This window comes from Oryctolagus cuniculus, chromosome 10 (genome assembly GCF_051225735.1).
Source record: "Oryctolagus cuniculus isolate XC-2025 breed Fujian yellow rabbit chromosome 10, ASM5122573v1, whole genome shotgun sequence".
Classification (NCBI taxonomy): Eukaryota; Metazoa; Chordata; class Mammalia; order Lagomorpha; family Leporidae; genus Oryctolagus; species Oryctolagus cuniculus.
This window is the reverse complement of record NC_142876.1, coordinates 67032415-67054206: the sequence shown is the minus strand read 5'-3', so window position 1 is coordinate 67054206 and position 21792 is coordinate 67032415. Positions and strand designations below refer to the sequence as shown.

Below are 21792 nucleotides of genomic sequence, written 5' to 3'. Positions count from 1 at the left end.
GGGCGGGGAACGCGCCGGGGCCGAGGCGGAGCGAGTGGAGAAAACTCGGGGACGGCTCCGGCTCGGGGCGCACGCTGGGGCGCGGGGAGCGCACAAGCCTGGGGCTGGGGGCGCTCGGAGGCGGGCGCGGGGCAGGGACAGGCGGAGGGGGCGCGCACTCACCCCGAGAAGGCACACTTTGAGCTCGCGTATCGCCATCATGTGCTCGGGGCCGCGTCGGCCGGGGGCTCAGCAGCATCGTCCGGGGCCGGGGCCGCTGCGCCCGCCCAGCCTGCGTCCCGCGGCTCGGCCCCCGCGCCAGCCCGCGGGCGGAACCGCCGCCGCTGCTATTTCTGGGCCGCGCGCCGCGCCGCGGCCGGTCACGTGGCCGCCGGCCGGCTCCTCCCGGGAGCCCGCGGAGCGGCTGGGCGGCTGGGACGGCCTCCTGGGCCCCCTGGGCATCCGCCCCTCGCCGCCCCGCCTCAGGGGGTGGAGGCACGGGCCGGGCTCCGGGCAGACCTGGGCGCAGTGGACGCTGCTGCTCGCCCGGCCGCTTCCTTCCGACGGGGGCCCTCGCCGGGCAGTGGGCGTCCCGCCGCTAACCGCCCCGGTGGTGCCCCCCCGGCAGCAGTCGGGCCTGAGCAGAGGGGCGACCGTGCGGCCGCCTTCTGCAGTTCCTAGCGCCTGGGCCTCGCTTTGCGGCTTCATAGCTCGGGTTCAGTTCTCTGTACGGCACTGAAGATGATTCTAGAAGCATTGGTCTCTTCCTGCCTCCACAAGTGGCATTTGGGAGAGGGGACCCGCCTTCTCCGTGAGACAGTTCCTGCTGGGGCCAGACGTGGAACCAGAAATGCAGAGTTGCGGGCAGACCAGGTGAAGAGGCTGCAACTTGGGAGAGTGGCCGCTGGGTTCTTGTCCCTACTCCACGCGCCTCATATGCCCTCCTCTGTTGCTGCTGTAAGCCAGCTAAGTAATTCACTGGTATTTCAGCTGGGAAATTTTTTTTGACTTTTTAAATTTTTATTTTCTATTTCAAAGAGTGACAGAGAGATCCTCCATCTGCTGGTTCACTCCTCAAATACTGGCCACAGCCAGGGCTGCTAGGTCAAAGCCCGGAGCTGGGAACTCAGTATGGGTCTGCCCAGGCACTCTGACCATCATCTGCTGCCTCCCTAGGGTGTGCATTAGTAGGACGCTGCATCAGAAGCAGAGTAATGAGGACTCAAAGCAAGCACCCAGACATGGGATGCGGGTATCCCAAATGGTATCTTAACCTGTACACCAAATACCTGCCCCCTCAACGCCAGATTTCAAAATTTCATCCCCTGGGAATGGCAGTGTGGTATAGCGGGTTAAGCCACCACCTGCATCCCTGGCATCCCATATGGGTGCAGGTTCGTGTCCCAGCTGCTCCATTTCTGATCCAGCACCCTGCTAATGGCCTGGGAAAAGCAGTGGAGGATGGCCCAAAACAGTGGAGGGTGCCACCCTTGTAAGAGACCTGGAAGAGGCCGGTGCTGTGGTTTACTACGCTAATCCTCCGCCTGCGGCGCCGGCACACCAGGTTCTAGTCCCGGTCAGGGAGCCGGATTCTGTCCCTGTTGCTCCACTTCCAGGCCAGCTCTCTGCTGTGTCCCGGGAGGGCACAAGTCCTTGGAGGATGGCCCAAGTCCTTGGGCCCTGCACCCACATAGGAGACCAGGAGGAAGCACCTGGTTCCTGCTTCGGATCAGCGCAGTGCACCAGCCGCAGCGGCCATTGAAGGGTGAACCAACGGTAAAGGAAGACCTTTCTCTCTGTCTCTCTCTAACTGTCCACTCTGCCTGTCAAAAAAAAAGAGAGAGAGAGAGACCTGGAAGAAGCTTCTGGCTTCAGCCTGGCCCAGCCCCATTCGGGGAGTGAGCCAGTGAATGGAAGATCTCTCTGTCTCTTGCTTTCTCTCTGTAACTCTGACTTTCAAGATAAATAAATGAATGCTTTTTAAAAATAAAATTTCATCCTCTATCCTAAATTTGGGGCCTGACTCCTGAGTTTCCAGTTTTGATCAATGCCATTTCTGTTCTCCCAGCAGACGGTCCACCTGGATTGTCTGCCTTGGTTCCTACTGAAGCCAGTTGAAGCTATGCAGCACCCAAGTAGCCCCACACAATGGCGAATTCTAAATCCAGGCTCCCAGAGGGACAAACCTTAGGAAGCTAGAGGCCCCTAAGCAGGCAACTGTATTGGTGACTGAGTTCTCCAGGGTGGCAGGAGCTTTCCCCCAGCCAGGTGCTGGCATGTCAGGTGCACGTGTGCTAGGTGTATGCACAGCAGGTGCCAGTGTAGCGTGGACTGGAGTCTTCAAAAAGCAGCTGTGGGCAAGTCACAGATCCTATTCAACATCTCCATTGTATCAGTGACCGGCCTTGATTCATTATCCAAAGTACAGAGTCTTCTCTGCCAGCAGGGAATGGGCCTGCCCAGATCTGCACAACCCTGGGCACAATACCTCACTGTCCTGAGATGTGCTGAGCCCAGAACAACTGCTACATAGTTGCAGGGACACCTTCGCCTCCACCCAGGCAGCCGCACAAGCTCCTCCCTCCTGCTTCTCTTCTCCCTGCCTGAAAGCCCCCTCACCCTGACCAGAAGCCTCCTCTGCTCTCTTCAGCACCTGGAGTGAGTAGGGATCTGCTACATTGCCATCGGTTGCTAAGGGCAGACCATGCCAAACAAAAAGGAGGTGATGAAACCCCTGTTCCTTTATTCTTACACAATTTTCCCCGTTCTGCTCTCTTTCCCACTAGCCTGGGAGTCTGGGGTACTTGCGTGGTTTCTAGCTTCTCCCGAAATAGTCCCCTACATAGGCTTCTGGTTTCCCGAGAACCACCTGTCTGATTGTCCTTCCCACACTCACAGTCCCCCCAAAAACCGCCTCATTTGTGTCTCATTCCCTCCAAGCCTCGCGCTCTGCAAGGTGGTCCTCCTAGTCTGTCAGCTGGACCGTGGGGATGGGTTTGTGCCCCCTCATCAGCCAGGTCACTCCTGAGGCTGCAACATGGCCAGGTCCCTGTGACCAACCCGACATCAGGCACCACGCTGTAGCCCAGAGAGGGGTGAGGGGAGGGGTGACTGCTCTGAGACACAGCTCAGGAATGACAGGTGCTAGGCGGCTCTCAACTTTTGGAAAAGAATTCACCAGGGCAGATGTCTTAGGTAGGATGTCAGAAATTAGCCTGTGCGTATGACAGGGCATCCGCAGAACTCACCTTGGAAGCAGCCCAGGATTTTACACTTCAGAGTTCTGTCCATAGCCTGCTGACTGTACAGGTGGTCTCAGCCTTTTCCCCATGGAGGACTTTCCAGGAGAATCCTGTCTTCTCCACATCAAATGGGTTACCTGTCCTGATTGAGCAATAAATTCTTTACATCCTTCCTCCAAGGAAGGTACCCTAAGGTGCCCCTGCTTGGCACCAGGTGGGCTCCCCAGTCTGACAGCGCTGAGTAGTGAAACCTCGAAGGGAGTTTCACCTAGTTCACACTCAGAAAACCCTTTGTCCTGGAGGAGGAGGAGAAAGAGCAGGAGAAACGGCAGGAAGAACTGGACCCCTTTTCCTTAGAAGCCCCATCTGAATACAGACTGCGCTCAGCACTCAGCTCTCTGCTGAGCCGCCCGCCTGGCCTGCCAGGTGTATTCTCTCCATTTAACCACATGACCTTGTTACCTTGCTTTCCCCAGTCTGAGAGATGGGCACACTGTTTGGATTCTATCCCATCTGTTTTGACGGATGCCCTACTCCAATAAACCTTGCTACCTTGCTTACCGCTGTTCTCCACTAACAGAGTGAGCTGAGCTGGAGGTATTGAACACACTGCAGGAAAGCAGAACAGGTAGGGGCTTCCTACTGCGGTAACAGACTGTCAGCTGAGCACCGCACACCTGCACAGCGGTCCCTCCTTAGGGTGACTTCCCGTGTGCTTGCAAGGGAGCAGCGGGCAGGCCAGTCAGAGTTCTGCCCGTTGCCAAACAATTGCAGTATTTCCTCAGTCCGGGTGAGTTTCCTGTAGCCCAACAGGTTTTCCCAGGTAGGTGATGTGCATCTCTGCACAAGCTGTGCAGCCTGCCCCACTTTATGCCCTGAGGCCACCGTCCACATTCTCTATTATCTGACTCTATGGTTGTGACACAGAGGGCTCACCCCGACTCCTCCGGAATTTTCTGCCAACATGAAGACGTTCTGATAAGACTTCAGCAGAAGTAAAAATTTCATGATACATAACTGACCATTTATCAAATTTTTTTAAAAAAGCAGCATGCAAGCCGGCGCCGCGGCTCACTAGGCTAATCCTCCGCCTAGCGGCGCCGGCACACCGGGTTCTAGTCCCGGTCGGGGCGCCGGATTCTGTCCCGGTTGCCCCTCTTCCAGGCCAGCCCTCTGCTGTGGCCAGGGAGTGCAGTGGAGGATGGCCCAGGTGCTTGGGCCCTGCACCCCATGGGAGACCAGGAAAAGCACCTGGCTCCTGGCTCCTGCCACCGGATCGGCGCGGCGCGCCGGCCGCAGCGCGCTGGCCGCGGCGGCCATTGGAGGGTGAACCAACGGCAAAGGAAGACCTTTCTCTCTGTCTCTCTCTCTCACTGTCCACTCTGCCTGTCAAAAAAAAAAAAAAAAAAAAAAAGCAGCATGCAAGTTTTTCTTGTGAGACCCTTATAAAGGAAATACTCATTGCATTAACTCACTCCCACTTTTCTGCTGCTGTAGTCTTCAGTGGCATCACCCCATCTGCAAAATAAATCCAAACTCCTCAGTGTGTCTTGCGATGCGCCCCCCAAGCTAGCCTCTTCTCCTCCCATCCAGTGAAGCGCTGTCAGCCTTCAAATCCGGCTCAAAGTTCACCCCAGAAAGCCTTACCTGGGCTTCTCCCTTCCCTGCACTTAGCATTCACTCAACATAAAGTCTTGAATAACTAACTCCCTTTGACAACAAATCAGGGGCCACACAGACACACAAATGTAATCCTCTGTCCATGTGAGCGCCTCTGGGTCACTAGAGTTTAGAAAGGGCTAGAATTTTTTTTTTTTAATTTTTTTAATTTTATTTTTGACAGGCAGAGTGGACCGTGAGAGAGAGAGACAGAGAGAAAGGTCTTCCTTTGCCGTTGGTTCACCCTCCAATGGCCGCCGCGGCTGGCGCGCTGCGGCCGGCGCACCGCGCTGATCCGATGGCAGGAGCCAGGAGCCAGGTGCTTTTCCTGGTCTCCCATGGGGTGCAGGGCCCAAGCACCTGGGCCATCCTCCACTGCACTCCCTGGCCACAGCAGAGGGCTGGACTGGAAGAGGGGCAACCGGGACAGAATCCGGCGCCCCGACCGGGACTAGAACCCGGTGTGCCGGCGCCGCTAGGCGGAGGATTAGCCTAGTGAGCCGCAGTGCCGGCCTAGAATTTTTTTTTTAAGTGACTACAATGAATTTTTTCTCTGCAGCTTCCCTAAGACTATTTTTTTTTTCCAAGCAGAATCTTTGACCTCTTGGTGCTGTTCACACAAAACTAATGTCTCATGGCTCTCTAGCACGGGCTATTGTCGGGATGGTGGGGCCCCGGAGTTCTTTGGCAGGAAGCACTGGAGACAAGTTTCAGTGAACATGTGCGGTTATTAACAATCAGGCGCAAGCTTTTAAAGGGCAGGCAAAGGGGAGTAGCTAATGGCAACACTAATTCTATATGATAAAGCAGGTACTGGCGCCTCTCCGCTTTTCCAATCCACTTGAAGATCATGTAGCCTACAAAGCCTTCCAGGTGGTCTCTATGGGTCTGGGCCACACATGGGAGCTGTTTACCTGACTGACAATTACAAGGCCCTTCAACAGGAAGTGGGGGTGGAGCAAATGTGCCTGGGGTCCCTGCCACCTGCCAGCAGCTAGGTCATATGTGGGGGTCCCAGTGTGCTGAGCCCTCGACCAGAGTTTTTCCTGGGGGACATGGCCCTCTTAACCTCCTGCGTGGGCTAGGCAGGCAGTCTCCCAGCCGGGCACAGGTCACCCACACTCTAGGATCTGGGAGAAGCGTTATCCTCAGAGTCATCTTCATGACACTGAATTGAGTCCCTGCACCAGGGGCTCCACAGGGTGGGACTGTTGAGCCTGGAGTGCTCCCCAACCTTGGAGGCTGCATCCTCTTAGAGGACTCTGCCTGGAGATGTCCCCAAAAGAAAAGAGTATATCACCAACAAGCGTTTAAATGAAAGTCGACCAAAAAAAAACAAAAAACAAAAAAAGCCCAGGCATCCCACATGAGCACCGGTTCGAATCCCAGCTGCTCCACTTCTGATCCAGCTCCCTGCTAATGCCCTTGGGAAAGCAGTAGCAGGTGGCCCAAGTGTTTGGGGCCCCTGCCACGCATGTGGGAGACCCAGATGGAGTTTCTTCCTCCTGGTTTCAGCCTGGCCCAGCCTGGCCATGGTAGCCATTTTGGGGAGTAACCAGTGGATGGAAGATCTCTTTTTTTCCCTTTGTCTCTTCTTTTCTCTCTGTAACTCTCTTTCAAATAAATAAATAAATATTTAAAAAAATACCTAGAAATAAAAAAGTTATAACTGGCAAAAGTCAATAGCTGTCATAAAACTGACATGTATTTTCAGTCCTAAATCCTTTTTTTTGGGCCATGATATACAAAGGCAGAAGGAAACAAACAAAGCTTGCCTGTTTGTGCACAAACAACATGTGCACAGACAAATAACATCAGGAAAACAAAACACATCATCTCTAGGAGGTAAAACAAATATGGTTGCATTAGTTGCAACATGAAAGGGTTGAAATAGCTCCGATCCCTTAACATTGGCAGGAACTAAGGGACTTTGGTATCTTCACTGAGTTTAATGGCACACAATGATGCGTTACTCAGGTATTAAATGAAAAGTATATGCTTTATAGACTTATAGGGAATTTCATAAAAAAAAAGGTTCTGTGAAAATAGTATGAGACAAAATGGGCTCTTGCACATTAAATAATGCAAGCAATACAAATTGCTACCACTCCCTGGAGTACAAGCTGTCCCCATAGCACACTGGCAGTCACCTGCACAGCTCAAGGGACAATTAAGGAAAAATATTTGGGGGCCGGCGCTGTGGCGCTGTGGGTTAATGCCCTGGCCTGAAGTGCTGACATCCCATATGGGCGCTGGTTCTAGTCCTGGCTGCTCCTCTTCCAATCCAGCTCTCTGCTGTGGCCTGGGAAAGCAGTGGAAGATGGCCCGGGTCCTTGGGCTCCTGCTTCTGCATGGGAGACCCAGAAGAAGCTCCTGGCTCCTGGCTTCGGATCGGCACAGCTCTGGCTGTTGTGGCCATTTGGGGAGTGAACCAGCAGATGGAAGACCTTTCTCTCTGTCTCTACCTCTCTCTGTAACTCTGTTTTTCAAATAAATAAAATAAATCTTTAAAAAAAAAAGGAAAAATATTTGTGCTGTGGCATGGTAGGCTGAGCCTACGCCTGTGGCACTGGCATCCCAATGGGTACTGATTAGTGTTCCAGCTGCTGCTCTTCCCATCCAGCTCTCTGCTTTGCTTGGGAAGGCAGTGGAAGAAAGCCCAAGTGCTTGGGCCCCTGAACTTGCATGGGAGACCCAGATGAAGCTCCTGGCTCATGACTTCCAGCGGGCCCAGCTCTGGCTATTGTGGCCATTTGGGGAATGAACCAGTGGATGGAAGATCTCTCCCTCTCTCTGTTCTCTCTCTCTCTCCCTCCCCCTGTCTGTAACTCCATCTCTCAAATAACTAAATTTTTTATAAAACTTTGTGAACCCTGTTTTTAATAAGAAGGCCTTTCTTATAGAACTATAAGAAAACTTAGTGTTTCCAGTGACAACGAAATTGCCTCTTACATTTTTCATTTATGTAACAACTTCCTTCCTTCCTTCTTTCCTTAAGTTTCGGAAACTTCCTGACTAGCACCTGCTGTGTGATCCTGTTTGTAATTCACACCTTTTAAACAAATTTTGAGATGAATCCTGGACATAAGAGGGACTTCAAAAATTTCTTAGAAAACAGAATTAAAAGATTTTTTTGGTGCAAAAAAGTGAAATCCTCACATACAAGAGAGCTTCAAAAAGTTCTTGGAAAATGCCTATTATGAATAAGCAATGATAGATTTGAAAACTCCCCATGTCACACCAGGCAGTCTGGGTCACACGGGGTCCTGGACAAGGCCCCTCTGTCTCTTGTGCAGTGAGAAAATCCCTGCTCTGATCCTTCTGCCAGTGACCCATTGATGAGCACAGGGACAGAGACTGTGACAGGTGTTGTTTGTGTGTGCCCCTGGACCTGATTCTGTTCCCTCCGTTAAGAAGCCCCAACCCACTCCCTTTGCACCCCTCATCCCGGAAGCTGGGGGCTCCCAGTGTGTGCAGGGAGGTGCAGAGCATCGCATTCCCTGTCCTGGTGATGGCTGTGGGAGGGTTGCCATCCCATTTCACAGATGAGGACACTGAGGCTGCAGTGAGAACACCCACTGCAGGTCAGATCTGTGACTTCAGAGCCAACGTCCCTGACATGAGGAGACACTGCCCCAGCCATGATAGTGTCTCTGTGTTCATTGCTTTCCTTGGACTGCCCAGCATTTGGTTCTCTTTGTCCGATGGGCAACCCTGGCTTTGCCCCTGGGGAGGTGCCAGTGTCCTCTTCAGAGGCTCCAGGTCCTGGGCATTGGGGCCATGGTGCAGGGAGAGTGGGGTGGGAAGGGCACGGCCTGGGGAGTTCGCACGGTGTGAATTGTACACTTCACAGTGGGTAATAAATTAAATTTTATTTTGGTAAAGGGACAAAAAGGTGGAGAAAAGGAACACAATGGGGAGGAGTAAAGAGAAATACAGGATCACAGAGGTGGGGAAGGACAGGCGTGGCACTGGGGCTGAAACAGAAGGGACTTCCTTGGCTGCAGCTGGGGGCTGGGTGGCCCCTTGTTCCACTGCCCCACACAGCTCTGGCTCCAGGCCCACCATCCCCAGAGACTCTTGTGTCAGGGCCTCCACTGAGCCCTGCTCGGCACCCAGGGACATGGCTGTCCCCCGCTCATCGTTGGAGGGCCAGCGCTGCTCCAGCAAGAGTGTTGCTTGAAGGTCATGGCTCTGCTCCGCCCCAGCCGTGGGGTCAGGTGCCAGGCCTGGCCCTGACCTTGCTTCACCACTGACACAGGCGAAGTTGTCGGGCCCCACTGCCACCTCTGTCAGATGGGCATTTGCAGACCCCCTGGGCTCTATCTGGGCCTTTACCAAGATTAAGCGACTGAGGGGGACCTGTGGTGGTTTGCGCACCCAGGGTAATGCCCGGTACAAGAGCTTTGGAGTTGTGGGTGTGTTTGCCCTCTCCCCCACTACACGCAGGTCATCGATTTTAGTCGGCTGATGGTTGTCCGGGCTGCTGGCAAACCCCAGCCTGCTGTGCTGTGCCAGGGGCGAGGCCAACCTGTCCTGGACCTAGGAGACAAGAGCAGAGAATGACAGGGAAAAGGCGGTCCCAGAGATCCCTCCACAGCCAGCAGCTCTGGGACTCAAGCTGTCCCCACCGCTGAACTCCGGCCTCCCTCCTCCAGAGGTGAAGTGGCTCCTTGTCCCCCCACACCCAGGGGCCTCTGGGCTCCCAGTGGGATCTCAGTGGTGTCCTGGCCGGCAGAGACCTGCCCTGGCTGCCAGACTCACCCTGGTCTTTTTCTGCTTGAAGCGCCAGGTGCGTCGGGGGTGAGGGCTGGCCCAGCGTCCCCACCACTGGGCGAGGCGCCCACAGCAGGGTTTCTCGGGGCCTGGGCTTCGGCATCGCCGGATACAACTCAGGAACATCTTCCTGTGAGTCTCTATCCAGGTGAGCTGGCTCAGACTCAACTCTGGAATGTTGGCTTGGTTGCCGGGGCACCCAGTTCTCTAGGTCATCACCAACATAGTGAGGTCACTTCCTGTGGCTCCTAAGCTGAGCCCCCTCCTCACACAAGATATCCTCAGATTCTCAGTGGGCACTTCCTATTCTACGTCTACCCCTATGCCCTGTGCCCACTGTCCTCAGTTGCACCAACACAGGCAGCACCTGCCACAGGGCTGGCCTGGGCCCAGGCAGTGCCACAGCTGGACTCAGACCTGCTCTCTCGACTTTGTACAAGTTTGACCCTGCACAGTTCATCGTGCCTCTCTGGACATTCCCAGTCTCTCTTCTGGTTTCTGGGGATCATTCTAGCATGTGCTTGCAAGGGATGCCATCAGTTCTGTAGTGCCAAGGAAGCCCTAGCCCTGGCGTCCCCTGTACTAATGCACACCCTAGATGTGGGCGATCCCAAGGAGGGCTGGACCAGGAATGGGGCATGCTTAGAGTTCTAGGAAAATGAGGGGCTTCCCTGGCTCCTCCCTCGAGGCTCCAGTGTCCTCCTGTTCATGTTGCAAGGAGGAGAGCGGGAGGAGCAGCTGGAGAAGCCAGTGAGCTCATCGTGCTAGGGGCAGACGGACAGAGCGGGATGCAGGCAGGAGGGACTCACTTCCTCCGTGTCTCCATCACCTCCTGAATGGGAGTGCACAGAAGTGTTCCAGAACAAGTGGGTGCCCTCATTCAGAACAGGAGAGGCCTCTGTGGGACTCTCACAAAAGAGTGGTATCAGGGGGCCGACAGCAGCCTGGTCACCACCGGCCTTTTTACAGACTCCTCTGCTCATCGGCCTCCACCCTCTGAATCTCTGGTTGAGCTGAAAGTGTTGGATTAAAAGATGAGAAAACACAAAAAAATTTATTTTTAAGATATTTATTTATTTATTTGAAATTCAGAGTTACACAGAGAGAGGAGAAGCAGAGAGAGGTCATCCATCTGCTGGTTCACTCACCAAATGGTTGCAATGGTCAAAGCTGGGCCGATCCCAAGCCAGGAGCCAGGAGCTTCTTACGGGTCTCCCACATGGGTTCAGGGGTCCAAGGACTTGAGCCATCTTCTACTGCTTTCCCAGGCCATAGCAGAGAGCCAGATTGGAAGTGGAGCAGCCAGGTCTCGAGCCAGTGCCCATATGGGATGCTGGCACTTCAGGCCAGGGCGCTAACCTGCTGCGCCAAAGCGCCAGCCCCATGAAAAATGTATTAACAGCATCCATAAAAGGCAATGGATTGATTCAGCTGTGACCACTTCCCAAAAGTCATGAGTGACACATAACCCAGCCAATCCCAAAAAACCAGAAACTTAAATTTCAATGAGGCAGACTAAAGCCAACCCAACATCAGTTTCTTTTCTTAGGCCTTCAATAGAGTGTTCTTTCTGGCTAATAAGTAATATGGACTTTTTTCAAGATTTACTTCGTGTATTTGAAAGGTAAAGCTACAGGGGGAGAGAAAGAGAGAGATCTTCCACGTGCTGGTTAACTCTACAAATGGCTACAAAAGCCGGGACTGAGCCTGGCTAAAGCCAAGAGTCTGGAACTCCATCACAGGTGGCAGGGGCTCAGGCACTTGGGCCATCTTCTGCTGATTTCCCAGCAAGGAGCTGGATCAGAAGTGGAACAGCTGAGACTTGAACCAGTGCTCAAATGGGATGCCCACATGGCAGGTGGCAGCTTAATGCTCTGTATAACATTCATGTCATATAACCATGTATAACTGGTCCCCTAATGTGGGCTTTACTGCGATGTCTCGGAGTAATACTATGGCACTTGAGATAGAATTGTTTCTTAAAAAAAGTCATGCTTTGTGGGGAGCAACTCGGACTAGACTAAGTTACTGGAATTAAGACTTATTCTATGCATCTGCTCTCCCACAATGTGGCGCTGGGAGAGGAGTAAACAACTTCTACACAGCTGCCTCCAGTTCGACCAGTAACCTGCAGGAGCTGATCCTGCTCCTGATTGGAGGAGAGCAGCGTACTTGGCGTGTGGGTAGCAGAGTTGGGATTGGTGGAAGAGGACTATAAAGGAGGAGAGAGACAACATGCACCAGGAACATCTAAGGGGAACATCTATCTGAAGGAACACCTGTGCAGCCCCCGAGAGAGCCGGCCGGCGGTGCACCGCTCCCCCGCGGAAGTGGGGAAAGTGGCAGGGGGGCCCGCTCCTCCACGGAGGTGGAAGGGACGGCAGCCAACCTGGGAAGAACCAGCAGCAAACCTGGGAAGGGCCGAGCAGACGAAAGAACAGCGCAGGGTCCTGTGTCGTTCCTCCACGAAGAGGGGGAGCGACAGTGCTTCACCTTTTTTGTATTTTAACAGTATTTGTTACCAAATTAAAAACTGATTTAATTTTACATGTTGACAAAAATTCTTCTATCTTGAGGAGTTTCCATTTATCATAGTCTATACATCCATTCGGCAACTAGCGAATGCTGGGTATATGCTAGACATCATACTTGCTGGTTGTAGAGAGGCTGCATAAATACCTCTCGGGGGGCACACCCCCCTGAAATTAGAGGCATGGCTGAAGTTTCTGCTCATGCCAAAATAGGCCAGGGATGGACACATCTGCCCCAAAGGAATGTAGCAGCGGGAGCAGCAGGGGACTAATGGACCTTAATTGGTACCTAGAATATTTTCGGGAATTTGTAAATTTGCACGAGCATCTAAATGGGCCTGTCTCTGAAGATTTTCAACACAGCTCTAATCCCTATGTTAGACCACCAGACCGAATTCCTTTTCCCAAATCCTTAAGTTGATGTATAACCTTGCCTACGTGCCTGCTAACTTGTAGACTTGCTGGTACCCTCTAAAAGTGGTGTGTCCTTAGAATGGATGTTCCCATGTCCTGTCTTCCCATTGGAGAAACCCTACAACTGGTGTTGTAAACAGATATAAAACAACATAAGTAAACAATTTAACTGCTCTCTTCAGTGTGAAGCTGTGAAGCTGATGCTTCGGAGCTGGACTGTTGGCTTCCCACTTGCCCATGTCCTAAGGCACTCATTGCCTTGTTCCTAATCTCAACTTCTTTTGCAAAGCAGGACGATCTGGTCAGGCTAGATCTCTCAGCCACTACCACCAGCACCCCCTAGCCCTGCCCATGGGCCTCAACAGCCACCGTGATGAAACAGAGAAGGAAGGCATTGCCACTGAGCTAGCGACAAGCCATGGTGCCTGATACCAGAAACCTGCACTCCTTCATGATTTCACCAAGTCAGCTTCTTTAAAAACCTAAAACACCCTCATCTGGAGAGTGGTAGTCCTGAGATTCTGAGGTCTGCCACCCTCTCATCTGTTGACAGACTAAATGTTCTCTTTCTTTCACCCCAAAGCCTTGTCCTTGTTATTTTGATTTGGCACCAGGGACAGGCACTGAACTTCCAGTAATAGTGTGGAACTTACAAAGAGCCCAACAAATCAGCAAGCAACTATAAAACACTTCTACATACCTGAGGCTTGATACGTTAGCTTCACTTTTGTTATTCTTCCTGTTAAGAAAATGGGCAGCATCCAGAGTCACTAAACCCTGACTGTAGTCGTTCCGTAGTCCCAGGTAAAAGGGAAGAGGCTCAAGATGGCTAGAGTTGGAACCTAGTCAACCAGGAAGTGTGAGGCAGCAAGAGAGTTCAAGATCTTTATTCCATCTAAATTCCCAAGACTGCCCTAGCGTAGGAAGAATCCAATGCTGACTCTCCTTAACTTGAAGTGCCTCTTAGATTATTGAAGTGCTACCTATTTAATGGTTAACTGAATTGCCTTCAAGCTCCAGTCCCACTGGAACTCTTGCAAAGTTTGTTTCTATTGTCTTGGCTATCATGGTTAAAGACCACAATTTGAACAAATTTGAAGCTTGATTGACTTGTACTGGCTATTGATTCATCAGTTGCACAGCATCCCGTCTGGAGATTTAGAAAACCCACTCCAGGGAGGTGAGCGCAGGAGGGAGGGAGCTTGATGGGCAGGAAAGGCTGGAGAAGCAGAAACGGGGGACACAAAGCAGCCCGGTCCTGTCAACGTCCCTCCCCTCTTGGACTAAAGCAAGCAGACTTCCTTTTCATGCGGATACAGATAAACTGAGCACCTTCCAATTGTTTCCTATACATGTCTGGTTGGAAAACTGGCCCATCTCAGGTTTCACTTGATTCTGTCCCAGGAATGATTCCCTTCTGGTTTGGTCTGGTCTACTGGGGCTAGAGCAAGGAGCTTGGTTTAAACCAATAGCCTCCCACAAATTTTATTTAAAATTATTATTCAACTGCTCTCTCTTTGGTATTCACTGGCTCTCTACTTACCTACATGACAGAGACTGGTCGAACTCATTGAGAGTGCAGTCCAGGCTCGGTTCATGTTCTGCACCCTGACAATCTTCAGCAAGTGGGTGAATTGGAGTTAATCAGTGACCGACGGGTCTCCAGTGGGGCCGAGTCCAGAGAGCACTCTGAGTAGACAGAGCTCAGGTCCAACCCAGGCGCCTTCAAGCTCAGGCCACATGAATTTAAGGAAGTTTTTGACTCATATTTACCCTAGTTTCATCCTGTGAAAAAGATGGACTAAAAGAGGCTGTTGTGTTATTTGAGGCGTGGTGGGGGTGTACATTAGACTCGTGTGTGTATGTGACACGAGCGAATCTGGATGACAAATTTTCGTGGCTTGCCTGTGACCCCCAACTTTTAGCACTGGGGGTACTGCATCCTGGGAAACCCGCGGCCCCAAATGAACTGCAATGGTTGTCACCCTGCTCCCTTCGCTACGCTTCTAAACCTATTTTGAGATTGTGACTATCCACTAAAAAGGAAGTGTTCACTCCCAAGCACCCTCACTTCCTTCCTGTTTTTCAGCTCTGAATGCAGAGAAGACTAGATTCAGAAAACATCGTCACTCCCCCACGCATGGCCATAAACATGAAGAACGTTGGAGTCTCTTTACCCCTGTACTCAGACCGCTGGGGGCTTCCTAGGCAAATGCACCCCTCAGCTAAGTAGCAACTGCGTCACTGAAGAACAGACAGGTCTACCCGAACAAAACAAAACCAGAAGAAAGGATGGCTTAGTCCTCAGCCACTGGCAAGATCTCCTGGAACCCCCTCTCTTTCGCTAGCTCTTGGAGGAACTCTGTCTCACTTGCCCTCTCCTGACCCCTACCCAATGACTCCCACACATTGGTGTTGCCAATGTCCTCTTCTCCTACTGAGAACCCTTCCATCAAAACCAACCATCAGTGGCTCAGGGGGTTTTAAGGACTCGAAGATAGAAACTTCACTTGGGTAGACATTTCTGGAAAACTCTCCCTCCTGTGAACAATTATTCCCTTAGCCCACAGGTGGTCCCTGCGTGTTAGGCTATGGCAACATATCTAGTGTTGCAGACCTTAATTGGCTGTGTTAGTGATTCTAGAATGGAGCAGTAGTCTGCATCCAAAACAGTTGGAAATGTTACACCCCAACACATGGGCACTTTCTATTTATAGCCTGAGGAGAGGACGTGACATGCGGAAAACGGAAGTGAGGTAAAGAGACAGTCTGATTGGTTACAGCTCACGTCTGTCTTATTTGAAGATGGTTTGAACAGTTGGCTACAGATTGGCTGAGATTCGGCTACCTGTTGACACATCAAGTTAGGCCACAGTTCTCTATATAAAGAGAAATATTTAGGCCCAGCTTAAAATATAAGGGTACTTCAAAAAGTTTCTTGGAAAATGGAATTAAAAGATAAGTTTAGGCCGGCGCCGCGGCTCACTAGGCTAATCCTCCGCCTAGCGGCGCCGGCACACCGGGTTCTAGTCCCGGTCGGGGCGCCGGATTCTGTCCCGGTTGCCCCTCTTCCAAGCCAGCCCTCTGCTGTGGCCAGGGAGTGCAGTGGAGGATGGCCCAGGTGCGTGGGCCCTGCACCCCATGGGAGACCAGGAAAAGCACCTGGCTCCTGGCTCCTGCCATCGGATCAGCGCGGTGCGCTGGCCGCAGCGCGCCGGCCGCGGCGGCCACTGGAGGGTGAACCAACGGCAAAGGAAGACCTTTCTCTCTGTCTCTCTCTCTCACTGTCCACTCTGCCTGTCAAAAAAAAAAAAAAAAAAAAAAAAAGATAAGTTTATTTCATGAAAAAAGAAATGAAATCCATGTATAGTTGTTACATAATTTTTCATGACAGTTTTGAAGGTCCCTCATATGCATGGAAGTGGCTTTAGGCCAAACCTAACAGAATTTCCACTGGTTCTCCTGTCAAAGTATTGTTCAAAATTGTAGTTCAAAACCAGGCATTTTGGCACAGTGAGTTGAAACTCCAGCATCTCATATCCAGAGTGCCTGGCTGGAGTCCTGACTACTGCATTCTTCTTCTTCTTCTTCTTCTTCTTCTTCTTCTTCTTCTTTTTAAAGATTTATTTATCTATTTAAAAGTCAGAGTTACACAGAGAGAGAAGGAGAGGCAGACAGAGAGGTCTTCCATCTGCTGGTTTACTCCCAAAATGTTGGCAACGGCCAGAGCTGGGCTGATCCCAAGCCAGGAGCTTCTTCAGGGTCTCCCATGCAGGTGCAGGGGTCCAAGCACTTGGGCCATCTTCTTCTTATTTCCCAGGGCATAGCAGAGAGCTGGATTAGAAACAGAGCAGCTGGGACTCAAACTGGCGCTCATATGGGATGCCGGCACTGCAGGCGGCAGCTTTACCCACTACACCACAGCGCCCGCCCCGACTACTCCATTCTTAATCCAGTTTCCTGCTGGTGCATCCTGGGGAGCCAGGAGATGAGGGCTCAAGCATTTGGGCCCCTCCACCCACATAGGAGAGTTCTGGGTTCCTGGCTTCGGCCCCACCCATCCCAGCTGTTGCAGGCATTTTGGGAGTAAAGCAGCAGCTGGAAGATCTCTCTCTCTCTCTCTCTCTCTCTCTTTCTCTCTCTCTCTCTCTCTCTTACACACACACACACACACTGCCTTTCAATTACATGAAAATACCTAAAATAAACATTTTTAAAAGTGGGGTTCTGGGGCCAGTGCTGTGGCATAGCAAGTAAAGCTGCCCCTTACAGCACCAGCATCCCATATGGGCACCGGTGTGAGTCATGGCTGCTCCTCTTCCAATCCAGCTCTCTACTTACGGCTTTGGAAAGCAGTAGAAGATGGCCCAAGTCCTTGGGGCCCTGAACCCCCACGGGAGACCCAGAAGAAGCTCCTGGCTCCTGGCTTCAGATAGGTCCAGATCCAGCCATTGCAGCCATTTGGGGAGTGAACCAACAGGTGGAAGATCTTCTCTCTGTCTGTCTCTCTCTCTGTAACTCTACCTTTCAAATAAATAAATAAATCTAAGGGAAAAAAAAAAGTGGGGCCTGAGAGTATCTAGCGGTTCTCTTTGGAGAACCTGGGCACTGGGGCACTGGATCCCCTGAACAGAGGGAGTGAAAGGCAGATCTACACCCAGAATCACAAGACAAGAAGAAAGGCTGATAGATTTGACCACATAAAAGTTAACACCTGGGGCTGGCACTGTGGCACAATAGGTTAAGCTGCCACCTGCAATGCTGACATCCCATATGGACACCAGTTTGAATCCTACGTGCTCTACTTCTGATCCAGTTCTCTGCTAAAGTGCCAGAGACTGCAACAGAAGATGGCCCAAGTCCTTGGGGCCCTAAACACAGATGGGAGACCCAGATGGAGTTTCAGGCTCCTGGCTTCGGCCTGTCCCAGACCTGGACACTGTGGTCATCTCTCCCTTTCTCTGTAACTCTGCCTTTCAGATAAAAAATTAAGAAATCTTTTTTTTTAATGTTAATATCTACCATATGGAGGGAATATCATAAACAAATTTTAAATCAATAATCACTATCAGGGTAAGTATTTGGCATAAATATGATTCCATTAATGATCTTAATATAGAAAAAGCTAACAGATTTTTTTTCTACATTTTAGAAAACCACCAAGATCCATTAGGAAAAATGAGCAGACACGATCAAACAATTCTCAAAAAGGAAGTGAATGAATGAAGAAATGATTCGACTTCACAAGTAAGTAAAAATACTGATGAAAGCTTCAAGAAATAGTTTTCCACTCATCCAGTCAGCGAAGTTGTAACACCTAAAGCTCGGTGCTGGGGTGAATAGGGCAGGAAGGAGAACGCGTGGTCAACGTGGGCCACACAGTAACTGGTGTAAGCTTTCAGGGCCATGCTGCCTTTCTCGGTATGGAATTCTATCCTTCCAGCCATGCTCTGTCCTGTGGAAGCCTTCACATGTCTTTCTCCTGATGCAATATTTATTTTAGCTTTCACTCTCCATGATCAAAACCATCGTCTCGTCTTAACAAGCTTAATGCTAGGTTCTGGTGGGCATGGGGAATGAAGAATCTCTAAGTGCCCTGCTCTCTGCCCGGGGCACAGCATCTCCATGGAAAGATGAGGAAGGGAACCTGAAGCCGAGGTTCAAGCCTGCGTGGCTGGGGATGTTCTTCTGCGAGCACGAGGGTCTGGCAGGGAGAATGACTCAGCCCGCAGGAACGGCTAACGCTTACTGAGTGGTCACTGGTAGCGAGATGCCAAGCAACACGCTGCTCACAGTTTATGTCAATGCCTTCCTGTTTGCCTCCTGCCTAGAGAAAGGGGATTTCGTCCTTGAACTTGAGGTCTGCCTTGCAGGGCCACAGTGAGGATTCCAGCCCAGACGCTTCAGGAAGCGTGTTTTTATATATATAAAGATTTTATTTAATAAATATAAACAAGAATAGTGTCTGCAAATACTAGCTGATAGAATAAAAAATGGAGAGAATGATCCAACATGGGAAGTGAGATACACAGCAGACCCATAGAATGGCAGATGTCCTAAACAGCACTCTGGCCTCAGAATCAGCCCTTAACGCATGCGGATCCAGCTGAAATGCCCATGAGAGTATTTCAGGCATGGAAAGCCAAGACACTCTGGGAAAAAAAAAAAAAAAACAAAACTTAAATGAAAGATCTCCGCAAGTGAGATCCCAGTGGAAAGAACAGGTCATCAAAGAAGGAGGTACCTTTCTCTGAAGGGAGGAGAGAACTTCTACTTTGACCATGGCCTTGTCTAAATATGATCAGAGTCAGTGAACTCAGGGGGCTTCCATAGCCTTGGCAGCTCATGACAAGAGCCTAGGGTGATTACTGATGCCATAAACAAGAGTGTCAATTTGTTAAGTCAACAACAGGAGTCACTGTGTACTTACTCCTCATGTAGGATCTTTGTCCTTAGTGTGCTGTACATTGAGATTTAATGCTATAACTAGTACTCAAACAGTATTTTTCACTTTATGTTTCTGTGTGGGAGCAAACTATTGAAATCTTTACTTAATGTATGCTAAACTCATCTTCTGTATATAAAGAGAATCAAAAATGAATCTTGATGTGAATGGAAGGGGAGAGGGAGTGGGAAAGGGGAGGGTTGCGGGTGGGAGGGAAGATATGGGGGGGGTGTGGGGAGCAACTGGGAGCAACTCGGACTAAACTAAGTTACTGGAACTAAGACTCATTCTATGCATCTGCTCTCCCACAATATGGCGCTGGGAGAGGAGAAAACAGCTTCTACGCAGCTGCCTCTTGCCAACTTGAGTGATGACCTCCAGGAGCTGATCCTGCTCCTGATTGGAGGAGAGCAGCGTACTCGGCGTGTGGGCAGCCAAGTTGGGATTGGCGGAAGAGGACTATAAAGGAGGAGAGAGACAACATGCACCAGGAACATCTATCTGAAGGAACACCTGTGCAGCCCCCGAGAGAGCCGGCCGGCGGTGTGCCGCTCCCCTGCGGAAGTGGGGAAAGTGGCAGGGGGCCCGCCCCTCCACGGAGGTGGAGGGACGGTAGCCAACCCAGGAAGAACCAGCAGCAAACCCGGGGAGGGCCGAGCAGACAAAAGAACAGCGCAGGGTCCTGTGTCGTTCCTCCACGAAGAGGGGGAGCGACAGGGGGGAAGCCATTGTAATCCATAAGCTGTACTTTGGAAATTTATATTCATTAAATAAAAGTTAAAAAAATAAACTTCAAATGTACTGCTTTTGGATTATAGTGGTTCTTCTCCCCATACCTGCCCTCCCACCCCTAAACCATCCCATCTCCTACTCCCTCTCCCATCCCATTCTCCATTAAGATTCATTTTTAATTATCTTTATATACAGAAGAGCAACTCTATACCGAATAAATATTTCAACAGTTTGCACCCACACAGACACACAAAGTATAAAGTACTGTTTGAAGACTAGTTTTACTGTTAATTCTCATAGTACAACATATTAAGGACAGAGGTCCTACATGGGGAGCAAGTGCACAGTGACTCCTGTCGTTGATTTAACAATTGATAGTCTTACTTATGATGTCAGTGATCACTCGAGGCTCTGAGAAGAATGTCATGGGTATTTTGATTGATATCGCATTGAATCTGTAAGTTGCTTTTGGAAGAATGGACATTTTGATGATGTTGATTCTTCCAATCCATGAACATCGAAGATTTTCCCTTTTTTTTGTATCTTCTTCTATTTCTTTCTTTAAAGTTTTGTAATTCTCATTGTAGAGATCTTTGACTTCCTTGGTTAAGTTTATTCCAAGGTATTTGATTTTTTTTGTAGTTATTGTGAATGGGATTGATCTTAGAAGTTCTTTCTCAGCTGTGGCATTGTCTGTGTATACGAAGGCTGTTGATTCGTGTATATTCATTTTATATCCTACTACTTTACCAAAATCTTCTCTTAGTGGAGTTCTCCGGATCCTCTAAACAAAGACTCATATAGTCTGCAAATAGAGATAGTTTGAGTTCTTCCTTCCCAATTTGTATCCCTTTGATTTCTTTTTCTTGCCGAATGGCTCTGGCTAAAACTTCCAGTACTATATTGAATAGCAATGGTGAGAGTGGGCATCCCTGTCTGGTGCCAGCTCTCAGTGAGAATGCTCAGGAAATGTGTTAAGCACCACACCACATGTTTGACTTTCCCTAGTGCTTAGTTTGAGGCATTGGCAAGAGACACAGAAGTCAAATGTCAGGTGTGAAATAAAACAGCTAAGAATACGGAGCGAGCTGCAAAGACAAGTGAGTCGATGCTGGTTGGAATAACTGCACACACTGCGGCTGGGCGAGATCTCATTGCTCCCTGCTGACTGGAGGCTCCTGGAGCGTTCAGTGTCCCTAAGGTTCTGATGTTCCTTGCAGGGGCAAGGAATCATCCCAAAGAGCAAAAATAATAACCACTTATTGAACACAACAGATCGTGTGTACGAAATGCATTTCTACTCATAGTGCTCTTTTTTTTAAAAAAAAGATTTATTTTATTTATTTGAAAGGCAGTTACAGAGAGAGGTAGAGCCAGAGCGAGAGACATTCTGCTGGTTCACTCCCCAAATGACTGCAATGGCCAGAGCTGAGCTGATCAGAAGCTAGAAGCTAGGAGTGTCTTCCAGGTCTCCCACACAGGTTCAGGGACCCAAGGACTTGGGACATCTTCTACTGCTTTCCCAGGCCATAGCAGAGAACTGGATAGGAAGCGAAGCAGCCAGGACTCGAACCAGTGTCCATATGGGAGGCCAGGGCTTTAACCCGCTGCGTCACAGCGCCAGCCGCTCATAGTACTCTTAGTGTCCTAGAGGTCTCCCAAAGCAGCAAGCAAGGAACCCAACAATGATATTTGTGACAGTTAAGTTCATGGTTGTCTTGGCTGGGCCCTGAGATATGCTGAGATACGCAGTCAGACATTATTCTAGTTGCTTCTGTGATGGTATTTTTCAATGAGAATGACAGTGAAACCTGGAATTTGAGTAAAAGCAGTGTATTTTGCATGTGGGTGGGCCTTGTTCAATCAGTTGAAGATCATAAGAGAAAAAAAGAGACCTTCCTAGAGGAAAAGGGAATTCTGCCAGTGGGTGGCCGTCAGGGTCCAGCTGCAACCTCAGTTCTTCATGTTCTGCAGCTCTGTTTTGAAGATTTCTTTATTTGAAAGTTAGAGTTAC

At 50.4% G+C, this 21792-nt stretch overlaps 1 protein-coding gene across 2 annotated transcripts in view; it reads right to left on the bottom strand.

Annotated features, from left to right (window-relative positions):
• Positions 1-424, bottom strand: part of RAB31 (RAB31, member RAS oncogene family) — a 139697-nt gene extending 139273 nt beyond the window's left edge. Inside the window, exon 1 of one of the 2 annotated variants that reach the window (XM_089305900.1) lies at positions 163-424. In XM_089305900.1, coding sequence (XP_089162026.1) covers positions 163-201 — 39 coding nt within the window. In that variant the 5' untranslated portion in view covers positions 202-424. The remainder of the gene's footprint in view (positions 1-162) is intronic. The other variant, XM_008261035.5, reaches the window with a different exon arrangement.
• Positions 425-21792: the final 21368 nt, after the last annotated feature.